Consider the following 26082-nt stretch of genomic DNA (forward strand, 5'->3'; position numbering starts at 1 on the left):
TGAGTTAAGGATCAAGGTTCATTTTTTTGCACATGGCTATTCACTTGTTCTAACACCATTTAATGAAAGGATTATCCTTTTCCTTAATTGCCTTGGCAACTTTGTCAAAAAATTAATTGACCATACATGTATGGATCTACTTCTGGACTTCTCATTCTGTTCCACTGATCTATGTCTATCTACGCCATTATCAGACTAAACTAATTATAGTAGTTTCATAATAAATCTTGAGATCAGTGTTAGAGAAGCCAATGAATCCTCTAATTTTGGCTATTCTGTGACCTTTGCATTTTCACATAAATTTTTAAATTAGCTTCTCAATTTCTACCTTCTTAAAAATATCTGAAGAATTTTGATTGGGATTACGATGAATCTTTAGATCAATTTGGGAGGAACTGACATCTTAAAAATATTTCGGGACGGTCTGGTGGCTCAGGTGGTTGGAGTGCCGTGCTCCTAACACCGAGTTCACTGGTTTGATTCCCACATAGGCCAGTGACCTGCGCCCTTTATAGTTTAGATTGTGAACAACGGCTCTCCCTGGAGCTGGGCTACCGTGATCAGCCAGAGGTTGGTGTGAGCTGCCGTGGGCTGCTGCATGCTGCCGTGGGCTCTGTGTGCTGCCATGGGTGGCCGGTGGCCAGCGTGAGCAGTCGGAAGTTGGCATGGGCTCTGTGTGCTGCCGTGGGCTCTGTGTGCTGCCATGAGTGGCCAGTGGCCGGCAGCTGCCGAGAGCTGCCGTGAGCTGCCGACCGACTGGCTCAGCCGGGGGGAGCGCAAGGCTCATAACACCAGCATGGGCCAGGGAGCTGTGTCCTACACAACTAGACTGAGAAACAATGGCTTGAACCGGAATGGGGGAGGAGGTAGGGGAGGTGGTAGAAAGAGGCGGAAAAACATTCTGTTTTCCTACCCATCAACAGTCTCTCTCTCTGTTTATTTCGGTTTGTTTTTTTTTGACTAAGGACTCAAAAGATAAGAAAGTAATCATCTAATAATAGAATTTTAGGAAGACCATGGTAACTATAACTTAGAGCTGAGGAAAAAATACCTGTGAATAAAACAGTATATTTAAAATTGTTTAGGAATCATTTATTTTCTTACTGAGATATAAATGACATAACACTGTATAAGTTTAAGGTGTATGTACAACCCACTGATTTGATACGTTTATATAATACAGTGTGACTATCACCAGAGCATTAGTTAACACCTCCATCACGTCCCATAACTCTCATTTTATGCTGTGGTGAGAAAATTTAAGATCTAGTCTCTTAAGTATGTAACACAGTACAACTTTGAAGTATATAACACAGTACTGATAACCATAACCGTAACGCTGGGTACCAGCTCTCCAGAACTTATTCATCTTCTGACTGCAAGTTTGCACCCTTTGACTACCATCTCCCCAATCCATTTGTTTACTTTGTTTACAATATTCCTTATTATTCCTATAACATTGAAGGATCTACAGTGATACTCTTTTTTTTTTTTTTTTTAATTGGGGAAGGGGAACAGTGTGTACTTCCAGGCCTTTTTTTCCAAGTCAAGTTGTTGTCCTTTCAATCTTAGTTGTGGAGGGTGCAGCTCAGTTTCAGGTCCAGTTGCCATTTTCTAGTTGCAGGGGGCACAGCCCACCATCCCTTGCGGGAGTTGAACCGGCAACCTTGTGGTTGAGAGCCCAGTGGCCCATGTGGGAATCGAACCGGCAGCCTTTGAAGTTAGGAGCATGGAGCTCTAACCGCCTGAGCCACCGGGCCGGCCCCTGCAGTGATACTCTTTTATTCCTGATATTGGTAATGTGTGTTGTCTTTTTTTCATGATCCGTATCTATTTATCTTCTCAAGAACTAGCTTTTAATTTCACTGGTTTTCTTATTACCTCCTTTTTTGCTTACCTTGGGTTTAATTTACTCTTATCTTTCTAGTTTCAATCTTAAGGTGAAAGTTTAGGTAATTGATTTTGATTTGAAACTTTTTCCTAATACAAGTATTTAGTATTATAACTTCCCTTTGAGAACTGCTTTAACTGCATCCCACAAATTGTCAAAGATCGTAGAGATAGAAATTAATTTCTGGAAAACAGGTAATAATACAAATAATTTTGGTCCATAGAAATAGACTGTGCCCCATAGAATATGACTATCATCCTATGGTATTGTTTAGTTTTGTATCCATTTGTAAATTCATTTCTGCATTCCTTATTTCATTAAAAATGTGGTACTTTGAATTACCTTTTAAATCAACCGTAATATCTTACTGGTTCCCTCATTAATTAATTGTGTCTAGCTAGCATTTTAGAAATACTAATTTTATTTTTTACCACTGTAATCTTCTACTAAAATCAGTGGAAACTTTCCCCCACTCTTGCAAGTTTATAGAAACTATGGGCAAGAAACTGTTCTCCCATTTCTATCACTTCAAACGTAGAGAACTAGGACATCACTGCAGACAATGCTCCCTAGCAACACAAAGGAAAATAAAACTGAAAAACATTAGGATGACACTACATAAAGCTTTAGAGGTAAGTTTAAAAGCACTAATGAGATATGTACTGAACAATATTAAAAGTGTTTCAGGATTTTAAGTAGAAATGCATGGGATTCATCTATGTCATGTATTAACTCTTAGAAAGTACATTAAGTCATGAAAAAGGGAAAAATATTTTTTTGAGTTTTGCACAGATACTTACTTCTACTGCCAAGTAGTTAAAACAATTTGGATAATATTTAACAGTGACTTATCCCCCAAATAAATCAGTGGGTTCTATTTCAAATTACTAATCAAATAAAACTCTTTTAGATTATTCTTTAAAGTATACCTTCCAAAACAACAAAAAAAAACTATTTGAAATAATAATTTCCAACAAAGCTTATTATCTTTATTTAAAAAATCAAAAGAAACATCTTAGGGTTTTCACAATTTTATAATTTAAGAAGCAATAACTTATATTTGGACAAATGTACAAGATATGCGCTTTAACAGTTATCACATCAACAGTTATCCGTGGTCTTCATCATTAATGCAAAAAAGCTTTAAACTAGTCCGCTTACCTTTTATTTCCAATAAGCATAATGACCATGTTGGAATTGGAATGCTGGCGGGCATCTTCTAACCAGGTTGTCAAGTGGTTGAATGTATCTCTCCTAAGCATAAACCATAATCTGATTACTATTGGCAAAGGACATCCCCTAGTAGGGTACAATGAATGGTACAGGGCACAATGAAAGGTATATATTCCATTGAAGGTAACTATTTTTAGCCATATCCACTTATATAATGAAAAGAGTTCAAGTGCAGTATTTGGATTTATGATTATAGTTCAGTTTAGAAATTAAATGTAACATCCCTTTATAAAATTAGAATGTGTAAGTACCATTACCAAACTGATCAACTTGGGGGTACTTATATAAGAAAATAATTTAGTTGCAAATTCTATAGAAATTTGTATTTAATTCAAGACCCACAAATTTGAAAGGCAAACAGCCCGGGCATAAGGGCAAAGCTATACTTTTACTACTGGTACCATATTTATTTAGAAAAATTCTCTGCATTGACCACAGCACTAAAACATTTCCAAGTTCTCACCTTGTAATATCATACACTAGTAAAGCTCCTGCTGCACCTCTGTAATATGACCTTGTGATGGAACGAAAGGATTCTTGCCCTGCCTGTGAGGAAAGAAAAGGTTGAGAGTTTCCTTTAATAAATTGTCCTCTACATTTTCTTATTACTCACATGCAAAATATGGGCAGGTATGGAAAAGAAGAAAACCTATCTTCACCAATCTGGGAAAAGTCATGAATACCACTAGTGCTTAAGTCAACCACAAGTGCATGCAACCCCCCAGACCTCTAAACCTTTTTTGGCAATCCCTGACAACCCAATTTACTGAATGGCTTCACAATACATGAATCATTATTAGAGCACAGAATGGACTCCTAGCAACTAAGCTCTGAAGACAAATTTGAAAGGAAGCAAATAACCCAGAGCCTCACATTTGAATTCAATAACCCACTCCCTGGGGCAGCTGTTGACACTAGAATAAATAAAGTCCATTGTAAATAAATGATGAATGACATCTTTACGCCCACCATCTGCTGGTGTAAAGGTTGTTGGAAGGCCAAGGATGCAGATTTTATCAGTTATATCATAAACTGCAGTGAGCTTTCAACAGTCATCACATGGAATTCTTTGAGCAATCATTTTATTATGAAAAACAGAAAATGGCCCTCAATTTAATTTATATAATTTTTCTCCACACTTAATCAATTTTCTCTGTATTTGATATATAATGCTGTCAAAAGGCAACAGGATGTAAAAGTCATCTTTATATTCACTTATGAAAACAGACTTCAGATTATACAAATTTAGTTAATTTCTCTTTTACTGGTGGCACTAATGTTGTTTTTTAAGAAAGGCTGGTGAGGGACATGTCGACTGCCTTTGAGTTTACTCGTAAAATTGAGACAGTTCTTATAAAAATACTTTTTTTTCATTTTTAATCACTTTTTTCTACCTTTCAGAAAACATAAGCATGTAATAAATTAAGAACACACAAAGCCAATTTTCACAATTTTTGTATTCAAAATTTACTAACTTCTTGAAACATATTCATGCTTGTATGTTCTGAATGCGGCTCTTCCAATGTAAATATTCACCCTCAGAATGCAGAGCTCAGGTTCTGTTCTGTTCTAACATTTAATGCTAATTCCTGTTCTTGTTGGGCCTCCCAGGCCGCCCAGGCCTAGCACACAGTAGGCACTCAGAGAAAGCCTGCTGAGTGAGAGAATGAATCCTAACATCTTAGTTAAATGCAGCAAATGGTCACTACTCGATCTCACCTAAATGAGTGAACATCAGTACATCCTAGCATGCTAAGATTCAGTAAAAATAACTTCTGTGTGGAAACTAAAGATTTAGACCCTCTCTTTGTAACTCACGAGCAATTCTGGCACTTGAATAGTATCTTATGCTAAATTAGATACTGAGAAAGCCATCACATAAAAGGGCTGTAAAAATAGTTAGCACACATTTATATACCATTTCCATTCCTCCCGAACTGTTTTACCAAGAACAAACATGTTGTAATATAGAAATAACATCTATAACTCATGACTTTATACTGAATCCACTGAATCTGAATTTTGCCCTCCATTATAAAATCAAACAAAAACTCAACAAAAAACCCACATGTTCCAAGTGAGAACTATGAATATAGCTATGCCTCTTAAAATCTTTAATTACATACTAAGTAAAGATCAGTACTTAGAATAATTTCCAAAATCTTGAGACCTGACTTGTAGGAAAAACATCCCACATTCTGGCCTACTCTCTGTTAATGGCATTGGTAGTCTTGAAATAAATCTTGCTCAAATAAGTGTTTCATTATGGCGTTTCTAACTATATACAAAACAACAGCTAACTGCATAAAGCTAGCCCAGGGGTTAATTATTTTGGTCATATTAACACAAAGTAATCTAGTTTTTAAAAAGCAATTTAATATAAACTTGTCCAAACTGTGATTGACCTATATTGTTTTAAACGAAAAAGAATGCCAACTTAGGAAACAGAAATGTTATTTTTGATCCTCTACTATAAAGTGTTGCCTTAAAAGAGATTTTAGAAGCTTGAAACTGAACAGGATATAGAATTCTTTGTAGTAAGGGATTCCTAGTGGTAGCTGAGGGAGTAAAGAAAAATTCACTTAATGAAACGAGGATGACTGGTTAACAGCATCAGACCTGGCGAGGGTAGACCAGGAGTTTATTAGCTCACAACATAGCTATTGATTTCTGGGGAAAAAACCAGCAACATACCCAGAATATTCAAAAAAGTAGAACAGAGCAAGTTGGCCTTGAGAGATAATGGAAAAGCTCATTTTTAGTGATGCTTAGTATTAAAATCAGAGTCACAGAATATTTGTGAAAAAGAAGCCTTACTGATCTTCACTTTCCATGTTAGAATTGCTAAATCAAATAAACTTTATTTTTTGCCCTATACCTTTAGAATTTATTCCCAACTGCCAGATGAAGAGTCTCCCATACTGGCTTCCCCAGGTGCCTGAGTCGTTCTGCTGATTTTTTTTTTTTGTAGTAACCAGGCTGGCAACTTAACTCTTCTTCCTCTCCTGTTACAGCCATAACATTAACATACAACTTTACACACATTAAGCTACTGCTCAGAGTTCTCCAAATAGCCTGAATTTAAGCCCTAAGCTCTTAGGAATTTGATCCTAGTTCTTCAAAACTTTATTTTCTTAGTCAACAATAGTCTTGTTCAGGGGTGGCCGGATGGCTCAGTGGGTTAGAGCACGAGCTCTGACAACAGGGTTGCCGGTTTGATTTCCACATGGGCCAGTGAGCTGCACCCTCCACAACTAGACTGAAGGGCGACTTGGAGCTGATGGGCCCTGGAGAAACACATTTCCCCAATATTCCCCAATAAAATTAAAAAAAAAAAAAAGTCTTGTTCATAAAACGAATTTTTTGTCTACTGATATCCTGCCTGTATTCTGAATATTCCTGCTTTTATACCTCTGTTTATTTAACTCTCCCTGAGAACTATTTTCTCTCCCTCTTCATCTATCCTGTTTCTATTCCCTTTGCTAACCAGTCAAGCCTCTAATTCTCTCACAACGCTAGCAAGCTTGTCTACCACAGCCCACAGTTACCCTTTTTTCCTCACAATTCAAAAAGCACTTTCATGTGATCATTTGGTTCTAATACTATTGACTAGATAAAATGAGCACACTGCTTAAATGCTTATCTTTTTTCCTTTTTAGTTCCCCTTGAGGGGTAGCCTAACTCAGAATACTGAAGTATATTTATAGCAGGCACATTAAAATGGTATCTTGATTGATCCCAAAGAGCCAATAGTTAGAAAATTAAGATCTGTGAGGATCAATATTACAGCAATACCTCTTACTTTCTCATTGTTAGTCATTTATCTAACAATTCCAGCTATTAAAACCTAGCCAAGGACTAAAAAGAAGAAGAAAAGGATTTCTAAGTAGCCAAGTTGTCTAGTGCCCTAGCATGAAATCCCAGGTGCTTTACTAAAAAGACTCAACTTAAAAATCTAGACCAGGGATCAGGGAACTGCTATCACTGAGGAAATTGAAAATTTCATGCACTGAAATCTACATGCATGAACAAGACTTCTGTTCTGGACTATCGTGAGGTTAGTAAGAACCAAGTGATTCTCACTGCCTCAGTGTCCGTAGCGTGGTTGGAGAAAAAACCAACCTGGACTATAATTCCAGGCCTTTTTGAGGGAGTCTCCTATAGAAACTAAAGTAGATCCTGAGAAGAGAAACAAGGGTTGTAAATATCTATAAAGAATAGCAGATGTTGAATGCTTTAAAAAATGTAAGAATATTTACTTTGAGAAAAAGACTTAGAGGAGATGATGGCTGACTTCAGGTTCTTTTAATGCTGCCATGTAAGAAACACTCGGGACCACCGGTGGGAGGTAAACATTAGGGTAGAATGAAATGTCTAAGATAGTTTCCTGTCCCTGTGGTTGTTCAAGAAACGGCTGATGAACAGCTGCTGAAAGAGGCAAAATAGCTGGATCTCCAAAAGCCTCCGACTCCTGGGGGTGGGAGCAGAAGTAGGATTATTTCCCAGGGCTGGGTTCCAGGCACTTCCCTAGCCCCACTGAATTCTGGTCATCCATCCTCACTGCTCCCTTGCTACATAAAAATATTGATTATTTTTTTTTGGGGGGGAGGAGAAGGATTAAGGAGTTGAATATAAACTGACATTTTACAAAGGACCAAAAAAATGCCTGTAACTTGCTGAAAAGGTACTTTCAGTATGTATGTTTCACATGACTTTTTACATAATTGCACTAACTCCTACTTGATGGGAAAAATATTTGCAAATCTAAAATAAAAATATTTTAGGAAAGTTGAGAAGATATATGGACTTAAAACATCCATACTACAGATTTTTGGGAAGCATAAGATTTATTTGGATATGCTAGGAAGGCACTTGAAAAAGGGACAGAAAGTGAAAGATGAGTAACAACAGAAAAAGGTGGTGGGTAAAGGGTAGATGAGGGCCTAAGAGTGAGAATGGACTTCCTCCATCAGTCAATGAACAGGAACTGGGTGCATCCTACGACTTTCCTTGACTTAATGTGGCAGAGATGAAGAACATCACTCACCCGACTCCTGATAAAGGAAAAAAGGTGACACAGGGCCAAGGGAAAGCACTGCAAGGAAGGCACTGATGGATGTGATCACTGCTTCCGGCGAGACTACCTGCTAGCGGCTAGACTCACTATTTTTAAAAGAAAGCAAAGATGGTGGATGTGGAAATTTTGCAAGGAAAACATTCTTATTTTTGTGAATGGAAATGGATGTATAATGAATGACAACTATACTAACATCCTGAGACTTAAGTCATTGGGAAAAAGATTAATTTCTTTAAGGCCAATGAAACAAACCATAACATTTGGCAAATTTTTCCCTGAAGGACTCCAGAATGGTTTTGTAAATGTCCTGGGCCAGGAAGAGACACAACCCTCGCTAAAAATGTAGCTTGCTATCCAATCAATGTACACACTGCAAAACATTAACGATAGGGAAACCACGTTTCACTCAGATGTAAACTAAGCGAGGAAGCAACTTCAGTGTATGTCAGATAATGCGTATTAAAGATTCTAGAAATTAGGAGTGAAAGTAAGAAGAAAACCAATGACACTGAGAGGAAAACCTATGAGGCAGAGACGCCAGAAACAACTTTCAAAAGTAGTAAGTTAACACACATATTTGAACATTCCTTAAACTCTGGAACAGGCCACCGGGTCCTAGCACCCTCCATGTGGAAGACCTGGACTTCTTTTTTGGGAGTCATAATGTCTTCAACAGCACCACAGTCTTTCCCTTTTAGATACTGAGGACAGAAAGCTAGCCTTGCCATTCTAGAGGAAGTCTGAACAAGAGTTTTTCCTTTCCCCTTTCACACTGTCCAGCATTAGTAATTATTATAGATTTCTTTCAAAGTTCCCTGCAGTATAAAACAATCTACTCATATGCTAAGAAAAGTCTTCTATCAAACGAAAGCATGGCTAGTTAACCTACAAAACAACTGGGGAACGAATGACTTGTTCAAGTTTCATGGAGTGGGGGGATTATTACTTAAGCGAACACCCTAAGGACAGATGAACGATTGAATAAACTAGAATAAACTAGAATGAGGTGGTTTGTGCCTAAAATATTACCTAATTTTCATGACTACAATAATCTTTCCTTTTGAAACCATGTATTTCAGTACATGCTATCCCTTGAACATGTCCAATGAGCCTACTCATTCAGTCAATAAGATTTATCAAACACTGTATCAGTCAGTAAACTAAGAATACAAGATACAAAGTTGAATAAGATATAGATGATCTTTTCCCTCCCCATGTTTATTCTGAGGTTAGATAGTTGAACAAAAAACTATAATGACAGGATCAGAGCTATAACAGGAATAAAATATTATTGGGAGAATCAACTATCCCATGGGGATCAGAAAGGTTCCACAAGAGTTGACATCTGTGCTGATCTTAAATGGAAAGGGGGGACAAAATACTTCAAGCAAAGCAAGTATTTATGCAAAGTACAAGGAATGAAAAACATGTTTATTAAAGAACAGAAAATAGTTTGGTTTGCAACTACATGATACTGAATGTGTGTGTCCCACAAGTTTATCAGCTAAGAAAGCAACCTAGTTGATGTAAAACAATCAGTTTTCAAAAGAGAAGAAATTCTTTTAATACAGAAGTAGAAAATACTTCTTTTTGGTTGGAGATCTTTAATTTTAAATCTCTAGGAAAGAAGGGACTTTGCATATTTTATTTTTCCCTTTTCTGTGCAGTTTTGAAATCATGCTGCCTGAGAGAATATAAATCAAAAAAGTTATGAGGTGCTACAGGCTGGGGGGGAGGGAGGACCCTAAAAAAACAGCAACAGCATAACTCCTCAAGAGGAGATAAGCAAGCGTAAGAACCTAAGAGTCCAATGCTTAACTCTGGGACAAAGCAAGACAGAGATCTAGGGTTTTCCATTTCAGGGACGACTATGTGATACACAGGAAGTGTCAGGAAACCTATAGGTCTCACAAGGGCCTTCAGCAACTTGCTCGGTCTTCTGGGGAATCCAGTCTGTGAGACTGAATATTCTCCAAGTTCCTTCCTTCATTAGCTGTTAGAGGTGACAGGAGAGAAACTAAGACTGAGTAACTACAGAAAAAAAGATCAGGAGTGTATTATGACAAAATGCCTCATATTTCCTATTTCATTTACTAGTTTAGAGAACATGCTCTTTGTCATAATAGGAGACCTTTTGGGTTTTCTCAACTGGGGTTCTGTGAAGAATTAAGTCCTAACTGCCCCAAAGTAGTGGTTCTCAAAGTGTGATCCCAGGACTCCTGGACGTCCTTGAGACTTTTTAAGGGCCCATAAGGTCCTGTGTTTCCGAAGGACCTATTTATGTGAGGTCATATTTTCTCCATATACTTCAAGTAAACAACACACATAAGCCTCAGTGCAGAAGCAGATATCAGAATCTAGCTGTCTTCTATTAAACAGACTGTAAAGAGATTTTCCAAAATGTAATAAAATGACACTCTTCTCACTAGAAAAATATAGAATTTGTTGTTGTTGCTTTGGAAAAACACAGTTAATTTCCATAAAAATTGCACTCGTTTAGCCCAACATATGAGTTTATTATGGTTATTTCTAAAATAATTAATAACTAAATATTAAATAAGTTTCTAAGTTTTAGTTTCTAATATGGTAAATACTGACAGCTGTAAGCTACATAGAAGCAAAGGCTCTTTGGGGTCCTCACTAATTTTTAAGTTAAGGGATTCGGAGATGAAAAAGTTTGAGAACGGCTACTTTAAGACATCCATTGTATATAATAAAGTAACTTCTCTTTTATACATCTAAAATGTGAGAACAGAAAATAGTTACTCAAATCATGTTCTGTGGTTCAGGTGAGAAACTGCCATTAAAAATTCTATAGGTACTCAATGACATAAATGAGAGAATTAGGTTGAAGAACAAGGTGGCTTCAGGTGGTTGGGACAAACTCAAACTTTCAAAATAAAATAACAAAACTGTCAGATCAAGTGACTTTATGGTACTGAAATTCATATTGTATACTTTAAAAATTGCTTGTTTTTCTTAAAAACATCGTTTCTAGAGCACTGCTGTTTAGAACATAGCTGGAACATTCACTCAGGTATGTTCACCAACACCTAACACCTGTGGTACATCTGCTGAAAACACTGCATAAGAAAAACTAATCTCTTCTGGTACCACACTTCATCTCATGGCTGCATGGGTGTTAGTGTTTAACAAACCATAACAGGCATAAAATAACATTAAAACAAAACCAATATACAATGTACTTTTATACAACAATTTTATTGAAGTCATACAATGTATTTTTGCTATACTTACCGTATCCCATATCTGAAGTTTTATTTGTTTTCCATCAATAGTTATCATTCGAGCACCAAACTCTACACCTGAATAGATTAGAAAATGATTTGTTACACAATCTAGTGGGAATATATTTCACATTTAAGGATTAAAAAAAGGATGCCTATTTCCAGGACATACTATGCCAGGTGATATACATACAGATGAACTTGAACAAACCAGCTCTAATCCTTAGAAAACGTATACGCTAAGGCAGAGGTGCTAACAAGACATAAGCTAAGGTCATAATCAAAACACTAAAATATTTGAGTCTAGTACAGTCAAGAAACCAACTGTGGTCTTCATGTATCACAGGCTCAGTAATATAAAAACAACCAGAAATGTGATTTAAGAACCATAGTTATTACTAACAAACATTAAAATTTCTTTAAAAACAATTAATGTTGTATAAAAATCACTAAAAGAGATAGATGAATTTCAACATCATAGTCTTGGGTCCCAGTATGGGCTATTAACTGGGGAAAACAATCTCCGAATCTATCCCACTAGAGATAACTACTGTTTAAATATACTTCCAGACATGGCCCCACAAATGAAGACACACTCAGAAATAAGTATACAACTTTACAAAACCAGAACCTATAAATGCTGTTCTGCAAAATGTTGTTAATATGTCATAAACACTATTTCATATAATAAATACCTGTGCCAATCAATAAGTATATAACACTGTATCCTTAGTATTTTTGATGGCTGTGTAATATTTCTCTCTCTCTCTCTCTCTCTCTCTCTCTCTCTCTCTCTGTATGTATCTATCCACACACATGTATGTATAGCTACTGTTACAAATTTAGGTTGTTCCCAAATTTTCACTAAGGTATGTTCGCCAACACCCAACACATGCTGAAATGACCTTTCCTACATACGCTTTTAACTTAGATTTATAATTTTCGGCAAACTGCAGGTCAGAGGGAATATGAGCTTTCACCCTTGTAACTTTACTACCCTGGCTTTTCCCCTTGAATTTCTCATCTCTTCAAAGAGAGATGAGAAAAAAGATGATTCCAGAACAGCAAACAGCTGTGAGGAAGACTCTGCAAGAAGTCTATCACTCATCATTACCGCTTGGAGTACGTTCTATCAGTATTTAGATCAGAGTCAGGGTGACGGGGAGACACACATGGCCCCCAGGATCCAGGTATCCTCCCAGCAGAAAAACAGCCTCGACCTGCCCGGGAGGACACACTGCCCAGGGTCAGAATTCCAGTTCAGCATCTCCTGTAATTCCCTCAATTTGGATTAGGAGGGTGAGATAGAACAGTAATTTATCCTTCCGTGATATGTAACTTGATGGAGTTTGCACTCTACCTTTGAATACTTATTCCATCCTAGAGGCATAGTAAATACCAAGAAACTAATGGTATGTTTCTCAGACTCAGAAATATAGAGAAAAAAGACCCAGGAGTCATGATGTACTAGAATGAAAAATGCAAAATTGTAAAATTATGCCATATAAAACCATTATAGTGTTTACATATCTACCTATCTACAAACATATACATTCATTTGCAAATATAGTGTGTGTATATGTATTATATATATATTATATATATATATTATAATATATATATATATATATATATAGTGCGTTCTCAAGTCCTGTGGCACAGAAAACAACTATTAACCAGCTTACCATTAATGACATGAAAATGAGAGTAGTTGGGGAAAGAAACCAGTGACTAAGTATGGTACAAATGTTTTTAGAAATATTCAGTATTTAAAAGAAATGTACTGAAGTACAAATACATGTATCAGCAAGATATGAGACGAAGTAGAAGTCTTTTCATTAATCAATTGTTTCTAGCCACAAATCAGAGAAAGAAATCCTGTTTCTCCTTCCATTGTCATGGATGGACTTTTAACCACCATCCAAAAACATCTCCACTGCGCCCTGGGATTCAAAATTTCTTCAATCCAATGCACAATGTCAAATTTGACAAATACAACTACAAATTAGAAACAGGCTCTTGACTGATACCAAGGCAAGGCAAGCAAGAGCAAGCAGATGCTCCTCTGGAATCGGTATCTCGAAACAGAGGGATAAAAGACACTAAAAGGGATGGGCAACCATTCCATCCTAGCAGGTGAAAGGCTAAGTAAGAGTCCTCTGCTGAAGGACCACTGTCACGGTTCCTGCTTCCTGGGCTCTAAGATGCCTCGTTCCTGCCCATTCCCAAGTTCAAGTCTCTACCTTCCTGTGGGTTCTTTGAAAAACTCCAGGTAATCTAATATATCTCCTTTTGCTTAACTTAACTATAATTGGGTTTGGGTATATTTATCTCTTTATTCAAAGTAAGTAGATAGAGGTTGCTGAAGCTTAAAATCTTTAAACAAATTTTGCTTCTAAAAAGATATCCAATTTTAAAGAAATGTTATATAAAAGTGAGGATTGTTTCAAAGCAGGGAAATGTCATAATAAAATTGATGTTTTAACTTCATTTATCAATAGGGTTAGCATAGAGAGAAAAAAAAAAAGGCAAAGAAACTAGTTAAAAGGCTATGTATTATCCAGGAATAAGATACAGAATGATAGGAAGAAAAAAATCACATCTCAAAAGGAAAAACTGACAAGCACTGTTGTTTACTAGAAAAAGAAAAAAACAATCTTATCAAATGAAACAAAAACAGAATTCAATTTCAGCTTCAAAAATGTAACTCTTTCCCATTTACCTTCTCATTCTTAACTGGGTTCAGTGAAGGTTTTACCTTTCTACGAGTATGCTTTGTGGCAAAAAAAAAACCCCCAAAAAACAAACAAACAAAAAAAACTGAAACCTAAAGTATTCTGGAAATTTCCAGAAACAAATAAAAAAACAAAAACCCATTTCTCTTCTGGACTGTTAACAATTTTTCATCTTTTCCCTTAAATATACATATATATGCTTGAGAATTCCATTTAGAAAAGCTTCCTTATCTTTTTTTTAATAGCATAAATCATCGTCCCTTATGCCCTTGAGGCTGTCTTCCCAGATAAATTTTCAATTAATAGACAATTTGGCTGCCAGAGAAATTGTCTGTGGAGCCAAAGGCAAGACCTCATTTACCTGACATTGTCAGGGAGTGATGCTTATTTTTTCGGATATGTTACTCACTTCCAACCTTCCAGAACAAAAGACTCAAAATGCAAATACACATTTTCTAATTGTCTCTAGATCATTATCATCCTTGCATAGTAAGTACTTGCATCCTTGCATAGTAACCATTTATTGAACATTCAATAATTGATATGCACTAATTGTGTTACCCTTGGCAAGTCATTAAAATTGTTTCTGTGTCTTAGTTTCCTTAGTTTCTGCAAAGTGGTATTAAAGACACCCATCTCATAAGACTGTTTTTCAAGATTAAAAGGGTTTCTTACATAAAATATGGAACAGTGCCTGGCACACAGCAAGTATTCAGTATGTCAGCTATTATTATTATTATTCCATATTGTACACCAAAATTTCTAAACCACCACTCATATAACTATGATGACAGCCCCATGAGGAAGGGCCACCTGTCACTGCCAGGTGATCGCAAAGGTGCAGAGGCAGGATGTGGCTCCTTCCCCCACGTGGGGCTGCCAAAGCAGAGAGCAGGGAATCAAGCCAGTGGTCGGGTCAGGCTGAGCCTTCCTGCGACCAACCTGGGGACCTGAACTTGTTCCTGGAACCCAGACACTTGATTCAAAACTGAGACTTGTGGGAAGAAGATTCTCCTAATTCTAGAAACAAAGGGAGAACTATATATATAAAAACAATTTCCTTAATTTTCTATAAAAAATAAACAGCAAACATCATACGTATAGGTAAAACACAAGAGGACTTTAAATTACACTGAGAAAAAGATTACAACGCCTTCAACCTGTAAATTATTCTAGAGATTTTGGTCATAAATTACAAAAAACAAAACTAAAAGGTATAAATATTAGCTAAGGAAAAAATTACGACTTCCAGATAAGACCAAACTATCTACATAGGACATGCAAAATAATTAAACAAAAATGATGGGGAAAGAAAACTATTTACAGTAGTAATAAAATATACAAATACCAAAACAAAGTTGAAAAGTATAAGGCATATTTAGAAAATTATAAAACTTTACTGAAGAGCATTTAAAAAGTTGGAAGAGATGAAAACATATACTGTGTTTATAAATGGTAACCTCAATACAATAAAAACATCAATTGTCTCCAAATTAAGAAATAAAGTTAATAAAATTCTTAACAAATTTTAAAAGCCTCACCAAAAATTTTGCAACTTGGCAAACTGAGACTAAAGTTCATCTGGAAGAACAAATGCACAAGAATAATAAAAAAAACTTAGAAAAGGAAAAATGTCAATCACATATTAACTATACTATAAAGTTACTATAAATACCACATTGTGATACAGCCTCATGAAATAGCAAAAAAACATGAATGGAATAGATTTGAGAGTCTCCAAACAGGCTTGCTTACATATGGAGATTTAGCATTATGACAAAGGTGATAGTTCAAATAGGAAAAGAAAGAATGTCTTATTTAATTAATGGTATGGGGCCACAATTATATAGGATTAAAGAAAAGCAGATACACGACCATATACCAGATGGAGTACAAATTTATAGTATCAGAAGAATATTTAAGAGAATATGTAATTTTGGCACTGGGGAGCCTTCATTAGTAAGGCTTGAAAGTCATAAAGAAAAACACCAGTGGATTTGACTAAAGAAAACCTGTAGTAGAAGGGGCAAAGATATAAACAGGTAACTCAAAGAGAAGACACATAAGTGCTTCTTAAACATAAAAAATGCTCAGCCTCTCTACAAAAGAAGGAACTGAAAAGTAAATTAACCATTTTTTCCTCTCCAATTCACAAATGTTAAAAACACTAATGAGCTGCAGCTGAGGATAAACAAATCCTTTAGTACATTGGTGGAAGACGTGGACGTGACAACAGCTTTGTGTGTGTGCATGACTATGTCCAAACCCTCCAGAAGGCGATACACACGACCGAACTCTTCACAGTGGTTGCGGGAAGGCCAAAGGCAAGTTATACAGGAAATTTAACTTTCTCTGGACTTTCATGTTTTCATAATAATCACACCCTGTCAGGAAAATACATTTACATTTTAAAATACAGGTTGGTGAAATCTAAATTAGATGCTCACAAGAGGTGTTTTAAGCTATCTTCCTAGTTCTTGGCAGTATTATTCTAGATAACATGTTATCAGAAAATTGAACGCCAAACAAATGAGGTATATAATAACTGACGGTCTGTGGGGAGCTTGATAGAAATGATGCTTCAATTCTACCACCTTTTCCCCAAAAGTATACTTCCACTCCTAGCCGTCACTTTTTACAGGTTGACTGGTTTAAGGAAGTGGGAGAGATGGGCAGGGAGGTGGAATCAACAAACAAAGGGCTCAGCCTCTAGACCAGTATTTGTCAGGTTGTCCATGAGCAGGTAGTGAAACAAACACAGTGGGAATTAGTGGGCTGTCACTGGAATTATTTGTAAACACAACTGAATAGCATGAAAGGAATGCATGCATTAAGCACTGTAATGTTAAAGGCTGCTTTATGAAGCCTTCCCCCCAGACAGATAGTACCGTGTGTTAATTTAGCAAACATTTATAGTCTTCATATGTAGCAGGTGCTGGAGATACAGCCATGAAGAAAACAGGTAACTCTGCTGTCACGGACTTTATATTAGAGGGAGACAACATTCGCTTGTATTTACTTGTATAAAAAGTTAAGGAGAAAAAGAAATCCAGGTAAGAGGATGGGTATGGGGGTACATGTACCCTTACGAAGATCTGGGAGGAAAAACATCAGGAGCTATTTGCACATGTTAAGTTTGAGATGCCTATTAGATATCCGAGAGAGGAGATGTTGAGTAAACAGCTGAAAATGTGTATACGGGAGGAGAAAACACTAATTGGAGTGGGTTCGAGAATGAGTGGAGAAAAATCAGACGTAGAAAACATGGACAATTCTTTCTGAGGACTTTTGCTAAAAAGGAAAGTATTGAAAGCTAGAAAACAGTCATGAAAAATAACGAGCAAAAAGGGAAAAACTAATGACAGGTAGAAGAAGAAAGAACTGCTGAACAGTGTTCTTCAGTAGGTCGTGGTGAGCAACGCAGAGTTCATCCACAGCAGCGAGGGGAAGGCTGAGTTCATGGACACAACGCAGGCAGTGAGTGTATGTGGTGGTGGAAACCAGTGAAAATGCTCTTCTACTTGCCTTTACTTTCTGGGTGAAACAGAAACCAAGGTCATCACCTGAGAGTGAAGACAGAAGGGTGCTGCATGCATAAAGAGCAAGAAGGCATAATGTAGTTACACAGGAACGAGGATGAATGGACTGGGAATAAAGTGTTATTGTCTGGCAGTTAGAAGTTAGTGACCAAGAAATTACAGTAATGACACTAGTTAGCCTGGCTCTGTGTTTTTCTCCATGCAAGCACGGAGCAGGTAACTGAATTTAACCTATGGGTCAGCCACAGCATACGGCGAAGCCAGAGACGGCACGAGTGGGTGGAGGGTCCATGCAGGAGTGGCTGTGATGACAATTACGGTGGTTAGAATTACAACTCGGTGAGGAGGGAAGTACGAATGCCAGAGGGGTGAGAGTGAAAAGATGCTGGGATCAACAAATTATAGTCTGATGGGGTAAATAACTTGTTACTGTCAGGAACTAGAAGAGGGTGCGAATTGGAAGGATGGGAGAGAGAGCAAACAATCAGATCCCCGAAACTGAAATTCTGGAGCGGCTGCAGACATGCAATGACAAGGTCGTGGGTACGACAGTGGGAAGAAATCGCTGAGGCAGAGTGGAAGCAAGATCACAGGAGACAACTGTGCTCACGTGTGTGGAGGTCAACAATATAAAACGTATTTCTAGCTGCGTAATCAACACTGAAAAACCACTGCTCCAATGCTTCTCAAACTTTAATGTTCGTAAGAACCACTTGGAGATCCTGGTCAAATGCAGAATCCGATCCAGTAGGTTAACAAGCTCCCCTGTGCTCTTGCCGCTGCTGCTCCAGTGCAAGAGCCCTCAAGTAGCCTTTGAGCAGCAAGGCTGCCGTGTAGACCTTCCCTGTAATTGTATCCAGGAAACTATTGATAAACTGTGTCTTTGATTCGTATCATAACAAACCTCACTGAGAAAATAGCCAAAGGGTAGGGAATATTTCAGTCTTTCCTCGCCTTTTATTTCCTCTTTTCTATCATTTAATACTTAGTCATGACCCAACCATAACTTTTCACATTTCTCTACTCATCAGGCAAAGGCAAGTATGCAGCAGAGTCAAGGTACTGTTATATGTCTATTTTAGCAAACACTCCAATGTTCCTTTAAAAAATTGTGCTAATGACCTGCTGAATTATTTTTATGTCTGAAAAATACATTGTTGTGATGGTGTCATTGAGTATAGCTGTCAGACTCCAACCAGAAAAATAGAAACCATATTTCAGTATTTAGAACAGAGGGAATTTAACGTAGGGAATTGGTTACAATAAGGAAGAACTGAGAAGCCCAAAACAGAGATGGGAAAGCAATGCAGAGATGAGCCAACAGCAGGAAGCTGCTACCATCCCCAGCCTGGGGGAACAAAGAGAGTTTGGAAACCAGGGTTTCCAGAGCTCAGGAGCGGGACCACCAGTGGGCCTGGTGGGCAGGGGCTGGGGCTCCAGGCATGCAGGACCTACAGAGAAACAGAAGACCCTTGGATTCTCTGTGCTTTTTTAATATATCTCCCAGTACCTTCCATCAGCAAATCCAGAGGGGAGCCAGCTGGTAGTTAGTTTTCCAAACAACTCCCTTTGGTCTACTCCTTAACTCTTCCCTAAAGTACGGATACCCTGTGCCAATTTCTGACAGCAGGCTCAGGCCCGTCCTTTCCATCAGGTATGCCTAACAATTTACAAATTTAAACGAAAACTTCAATGAAAAGGAAGACACCTTTTTTTAGTAACCTACACTGAAAACAACTGTTTGGCCAGTAGTCTAAGGACTGAGTCATGACTGAGAGATGGCTCCCAAGGCGCAGACCTCTCTGCCGAAGAGCAAGCACATCCTCCATAAACACGAGCCCACCAGAGTTAAAGTACGTCATGAGGGCCAGAAATAGTAGTACCTGTTTTACCCATCATTATTGAGTATACTTAAAACTATCAAAATTAAAATAGAATTTGAATATTCTTCTTGATGTTCTTACTAAGGAAAGATTTCAATATAGCCACAAAGTACATGTGGCTTGGTTGAGCTATTAATTGATCTATAATTTGATTCATAAACTCTATCTTCAATTTCGTATTTTAAAAATACACAAGACATGAGAATCAACTTGCTAGTAATAGTGAATTAATGATATCTATAGAAAATAAGTAGTCACTGGGTGAAAAGACACATCAAGTTATGAAGTGTGAAGTCTAACTAGATTACCAATGACTTTATTTCTTCATAGTTGACTAATTTCCAGTTGTAAATGGGCTATAGCCAGAGAATAATCAAGCTAGATTCTTTAGTTTTCAGGGCCTAAATAGAATTTGTTTTGTTTTTTTGTTTTTTTTAAACAAATAAGGACCTTGAAATAGTATGCTTACTTCAAGATTTTAGTTTTTCATTCATTGTAATTTTATACTTTTGCACATTAATAATATCATTAATAACAGGTAATCCTTACCAGTGACTGTCTCATTTACTCTACAAAATTGAAGAAACTAAAGAATGCTTGATGGTAGTTTTTCTACAACAACAACAATAATAATGATATCTAATATTTAAATAATATTAGTTAAAAATAATAGCTAATATTTGTTGACCATTCCTTATCAGTAACTGTCTCATTTAGTCTTTAAAATTGAGGAAACTAAAGAATGTTTGATGGCATTTTTTCTACTACTACAATAATAATAGTAAGAATAATGGTAACTAATATTTAAACAATTGAGGAAACTGAAAAATGCCCGATGGTAGTTTTTCTTGTTTAGTAATTATAGGTGAGCCTAGAGCACATACCACGATGCCAGGCACTATTCCGATGCTTCGCATTTATTAACTCATTTACTGCTCACAATAACTCTGTGGGACCAGTACTACTATTATTCCCATTTTTCAGGTAAAGAAACTGAGGCATGCAGTGGTAAAGAGGCTTGCCTTGATTCGAACTCTGGCAAGGTGGTCCAGAGTCTCTGGTCTTACCCCCATGCTATACTGTCTCTTAATCATTGTTTCATCATTCAATACAATCAGAATCTTATGTATTAATGTCTTGCTGCAGTGCAACCATTTTTACAAAGTTGGGTAACATTATTTTTACTATACTTATATTTTTAAAAAGTGCTGGAGACTAAACTCCGCACAGCAACAAATCTAGTTTCACTGATATTTTGACTTGTCACTAATAGAATGGACCCTCTAAGCATATTCCGTTTCCAGTACCCAAAACTTTTGAATGCTTCTTGTCTCTTTTATAAAACTTACCAATAGTAAGGTCATGCACTGGCTGAAACCTCTTGTCTGTAAACTGTAGCAGTAAGCATGATTTACCAACACCTGAAAGTTAAAAAAAAAAAAAAAATTGAGACAAAACACAGAAATTAAGGAACACTTAACTAAAGCACATGGAAAACAGCCTGCCAGGGTTTCCGGTGCTCCTTGAACAATCTACCATGATTTTTCAGGGCTCTAACTTCTTGGGGAATTAGAGGACTGATAATTTAGGTGGAGGGTGTTAATCAATCCAAAACACTCTTTTCATCCTCTTACTCATTCAGTCTGAAAGATAAAAGTGGCAGTAATTCCTACAAGACACTAAGGTCTTCCCAGGAACCACCACCACAGTACTCATTCTTTTTTGTGTGCTAGTGAAAATATTTAAAAACATAATTTCATTTCTTTGTAGTTTATTTTACCTTACTTTGTTCTACAAATAAATAAGCTAGCAGCGTTTGGGATCTATTTTTCTGGGAAAAGCTGCTTGCTGTATCTTCCTTCGGGCTAATTCATTGCAGGATCAACTCTAATCTGAATTGCACGCCTTTACCACCAAATTTCACCTCATTAAGGTCATGAACAACTTCCACATTCCTAAATTAAACGCAAATTTCATATATTCATTCTACTTGCCCTCTAAAAAGAAATGCATATTGAACACCACCTTCCTATTAGTTTTCAAGCCCTTAACCTCAGACTAGATAGACCCGTCTGCTTAACTGGTAACGTCTTGCACGCTACAAAACACTAAAGGCAGTCGTCCTTCATTCACACTCATTCATACACTTACTCAAAGAGTCTTTATTGAATGCTAACTGCATAATTAGCACTCGTACTAGGCACGTGGAGATACCATTGTGTGGAAAACCAATATGCTTCCTTCCTTAGAGTCTAGTACAGGTAGAGAAATTGAACAGAATGAATGCCCAAATTATCTATATGAACTGTAATTTGAAAAATCACCATTTGAAAGAAGAGAATAAAGTGCTACGAGGACAAACAATAAAAGAGACTTAATTTAGACTGAAAGGCTAGAGAAGGGCTTTCTGAGGAAGTGACACAAACTAAGCTGCTCAATATCTTCTAGATTATAAACTCATGAGAGAAGGATAATGAATACCTTGTCACTTGCTATCTTATGGTAGAGATAAGGCACTTAGTAATTTTGCTGAATGACTAGACCTAGTGTCAAATGTTATAAAGTTTATTAAAAATGCCCAGTAACAAATCAAAGAAATGTTCTGTATATACATATGGTTGCGTTTTAGGAAATATTGTATTTATTTGAAGTGTTTTTGAATGTTTTAAGATTCTAGTTAACTGAAAATAAATTGGTATTTGACCTTCGTTTTCTTCCCTGCCTTTTATCCATGATGTCTCTTTTATATTACAAAATGTACAAAGTCAAACTCATTTTATCAGATTTCAACTCCACTGAATAGCCTTTCAGGTCTAGGATAGAAAGGAAAAAAAAATTTTTTTTAAGTATGAAAGTACAAAATAGGTGAACAGTTGGGATATGAATCTTCAGTTCTTTTTTCAAAATACTTTATTTTTAAGAGCAGTTTAAGTTCATAGCAAAATTGCCAAGTCCAGGAGCCCCCATATTTTCCCTGCCCCACATGAGCACAGCCTCCTCCACCATCAACACCCTGCACCCAAGTTGTAAAACTTGTTTTGTTACAATCTGTGAACCTACATTGTCACATCATCACTCAAAGTCCATAGTTTACATTAGGGTTCATTCTTGATGTACGTTCTTCCAATTTTGACAAATGTATGATGTATCCACCAGTACAGTATACAGAAGGGTTTCACTGCCCTAAAAATCCCTATGCTCTGCCTGTGAGGCCCGTCCTCACCCCTAAATCCTGGCAACCACTAATCTTTTTACTGTCTCCATAGTTTTGCCTTTTCCAGAATGTTATATAGCTGGAATCATATAGTATAGTCTTTTCAGACTGGCTTCTTTCACTTTGTAATATACATTTAAGATCTCTGTTTCTTTTCTTCATTTTTAACATCCAAAAAATTCCCATATGGTACAGAAAAAAATATAATTAGAAATCACAGATTTTATTAATATTACTGAGGGACTTCAAGATTCATCTAACAGTCATTTATGTGATACAAGAGCTTGAAAACCCTCTCCTATCTCAACAGAATACTCGTACATATTGCTCTAATAATACCAATACCACGTATTCTCACCAAGTGATCGTTAAATACAGAAAATGCTTGCTCTTTGGTTCTTCATTTTCAAGACTCCATATTCTTTCTTCAGGTAATCAAAGTATCTTTCAATGCAAAGTATCTTTCAACCCAATTGCCACTGTGGTGTTTCCCAAGTCTCCCTAATTATACTACAGATCACTTGTTAGTGTTGGTTATATTTACAGATAGCTTATCTTATTCAGTATTTGTGGACTTCCACTTCAATTCTGGATAAACCTGTTTCAGAAGACATGGGCTGTCTGTCGCACAATCAGCAATGCTTTTCCAAATAGCCAAATTGAATTAGCTAGCCTTTTTTCAATTCTCATCTTATTTGATCCAGAAAAATCATCTATTTGTGCCACAAACTATAGTTTACCTGCTTACAACCTCCTTGAAAATAATTTCTGACTTTATCAGGCTGTAACTATCTCCTTGGTTTCTTAATTCTGTGGCAATTGCTCCTCTTCTATGTAAGCTTTAAATATTGGAGGTTTTCCCCACCATCCCATCTTTGGTCACCTGAGAGAACTCATCCAGTCCGATCGCCTCAACCTACTTTTATAAATGAGTCAGTGATTGTTCAAATCCATCTCTCCCCAGCCATCTTAACTTCACTCTCATTATTCCCAACCGCCTACGGAACATTTCCACTTTAATTCCTTTAGGGCTGAAACTTCCAAAACCTAATCCATTCCTTTTCATTCTCCTGCCGACCATCCTCCCAACCAACAACTCAGAACAAACTCAACTTCTCCTTCAGTATTTGCTGGTCTCTGCAGTTGCCTTCCAATGGATCACACCAACAAGAAAACCACAGCCGCCCTTAATTCCGCTTCTTCCTTTATCAGCAGCTGTACCATAATGTTTCACAGGCTTTCCTACAATGGTGTGATCCCCACCGGAATGTGAGCGCCACTAAGATGGAGACCACGTGTAAGAATACACCTCCAGCACATAGCGGATCAAAGCGAGTGTTAGAAAGCCTCCTTCGGTCCTCTTTCCTATCTTACTACAAAAATTGTCATCGTCGTCGATTCAAAAAGAAGAGTAAATTTGCACATATAATTAATTCTGAATTTTTTTTTCAGTATTTCCGGAAGGTGGCTGTCTGGGAGGGATTTAACCAACTTGACTTTGTACAACTCATTTCCCCTTATTTTCTGAGAGGAAAAAAATAAGTTTTTAAAATAAAACCATTAAAATACGGACCAAAATTTCATCGTAAATAGGAATCAAAACCTTTTATTGGACTCCCACTTTTAAAAAAGTGCTAAATATTATTTAAATAAATTTAACGCAATAACGTTTAATTTTTAATTACAACTACACTCCTGAACAAAGAAGGTAACAAATATTAAGTTAGAGGCTTTTGGTAATGTGCATACTTTGTAGGCCATCATTTATTTAGTTTTTGCCCTTTTTATAATACAAAGTCAAATTGATGAAAGAAAAATTTCTTTCACCAATCTTCCCACCAGTCTCTCTTAATCCTTGATATTCAAATAGTTCCTTAATGGCATCTTCTGTATCTGTCCTCTTCTTTAGTAGTTTATTAGCCTAAATGCCAGATCCACATTCATCGACGACATTACACGGAATTCAAGCAGTGCTCCAACATTTTCACAAAACTGAGGAAATCCTATATATTTTGTGGGATTTGCAACTGACTCATCCTTTATTTTCACAGAGAATCATTGTCAAATATGTTGATTTTCCTGAAAGGAGACACTTAGAAAAAATAACTGAAGGAGGAATCGTTTTTTTTTAGTGGCCAATGAATATTCTCATGTCATTATGATTATATTCTGAAGAACTCTGAAATATTAAAAATTATGATTCCCAACAACAGATAAAACTTATATACACCCTCCTGTGCCAGACATTGTGCTAAGCAATGTTCATTAACTCCTTTAGTTCTAAGACCACTACAGCAGAATGGTTAAGATTTGACTCTGAAGCCACACTCTTTGGGTTACAATCAGTCTTGCCAATTACCTCAAATTATTTATCCTCTCAGTGCCTCAGTTTCTTACTCTGTAATAATACCTATCTGATAGGTTTATTGGGAATATTGAATGAGTTAATGCATTAAGTGCTTAAAACAGTGTCTGGCACACAGTAAAATTCAATAAAGAATTTAACTACTATTAATAAAACTATCACTTATTACTATGCTATTTACACTTTAAGCTCCCTAACAGCAGAAACCATGTTTTATTCATTTTCAGTGCAACCACATGTATCTCCAATGCTTGCCAAGTCAGTTTTTCTAGAAATATCTGTGAGTGTCTACTATGTATGTTTTAAGACTAACCAACTGGCATACATCAGTAAACAATAAAGACAAAAGTCCCTGCTCTTGTGGAGTGAGGAGAAAGAGACAATGAATAAATCTTTTTTAAAATGGTGTATGTCTATATGTACCACGTTTCCCCGAAAATAAGACCTAACCGGACAATCAGCTCTAATGCGTCTTTTGGAGCAAAAATTAATTAATATAAGACTGGGTCTTATAGTAAAATAAGACTGGGTCTTAATTAATTTTTTTGCTCCAAAAGACGCATTAGAGCTGATTGTCCGGCTAGGTCTTATTTTCAGGGAAATACAGTATGTGGGGGGGGGAGAGAGAGAGGAGAGAGAGGAGAGACAGACAGACAGACAGTCAGTAGCAGGGTGTTAAATGCTGCGGTACAGAGAAGAAAAACAGAGTAAGGTCCTGGAATGCGGGTGGGGGGGGGAGGACGGGAGGGAAAGGGTGTGGTATTCAAACCAGGTAGTCTTTCATGGAGGAGAACGTGAAATTTCAGTAAAGGCTAAAGGAGATGAGGAAAGAGGCCGTGGATTCCTGAGAGAAGAGCACTCCAGGTTGAGGAACCAGCTGGAGGAAACGCTGTTACC

At 36.9% G+C, this 26082-nt stretch overlaps 1 protein-coding gene across 1 annotated transcript in view; it reads right to left on the minus strand.

The window, feature by feature from the left end:
- The window catches only part of RAB2A (RAB2A, member RAS oncogene family), an 86243-nt gene that overhangs the window by 36362 nt on the left and 23799 nt on the right, over nt 1-26082 (minus strand). Inside the window, exons 2-5 of the mRNA XM_019716201.2 lie at nt 20956-21027; nt 11460-11527; nt 3588-3670; nt 3053-3145 (exon numbers count right to left, since the gene is read on the minus strand). Coding sequence (XP_019571760.1) covers nt 3053-3145; nt 3588-3670; nt 11460-11527; nt 20956-21027 — 316 coding nt within the window. The remainder of the gene's footprint in view (nt 1-3052; nt 3146-3587; nt 3671-11459; nt 11528-20955; nt 21028-26082) is intronic.

The sequence above is a fragment of the Rhinolophus sinicus genome, linkage group LG14 (genome assembly GCF_036562045.2).
Source record: "Rhinolophus sinicus isolate RSC01 linkage group LG14, ASM3656204v1, whole genome shotgun sequence".
Taxonomy (NCBI): Eukaryota; Metazoa; Chordata; class Mammalia; order Chiroptera; family Rhinolophidae; genus Rhinolophus; species Rhinolophus sinicus.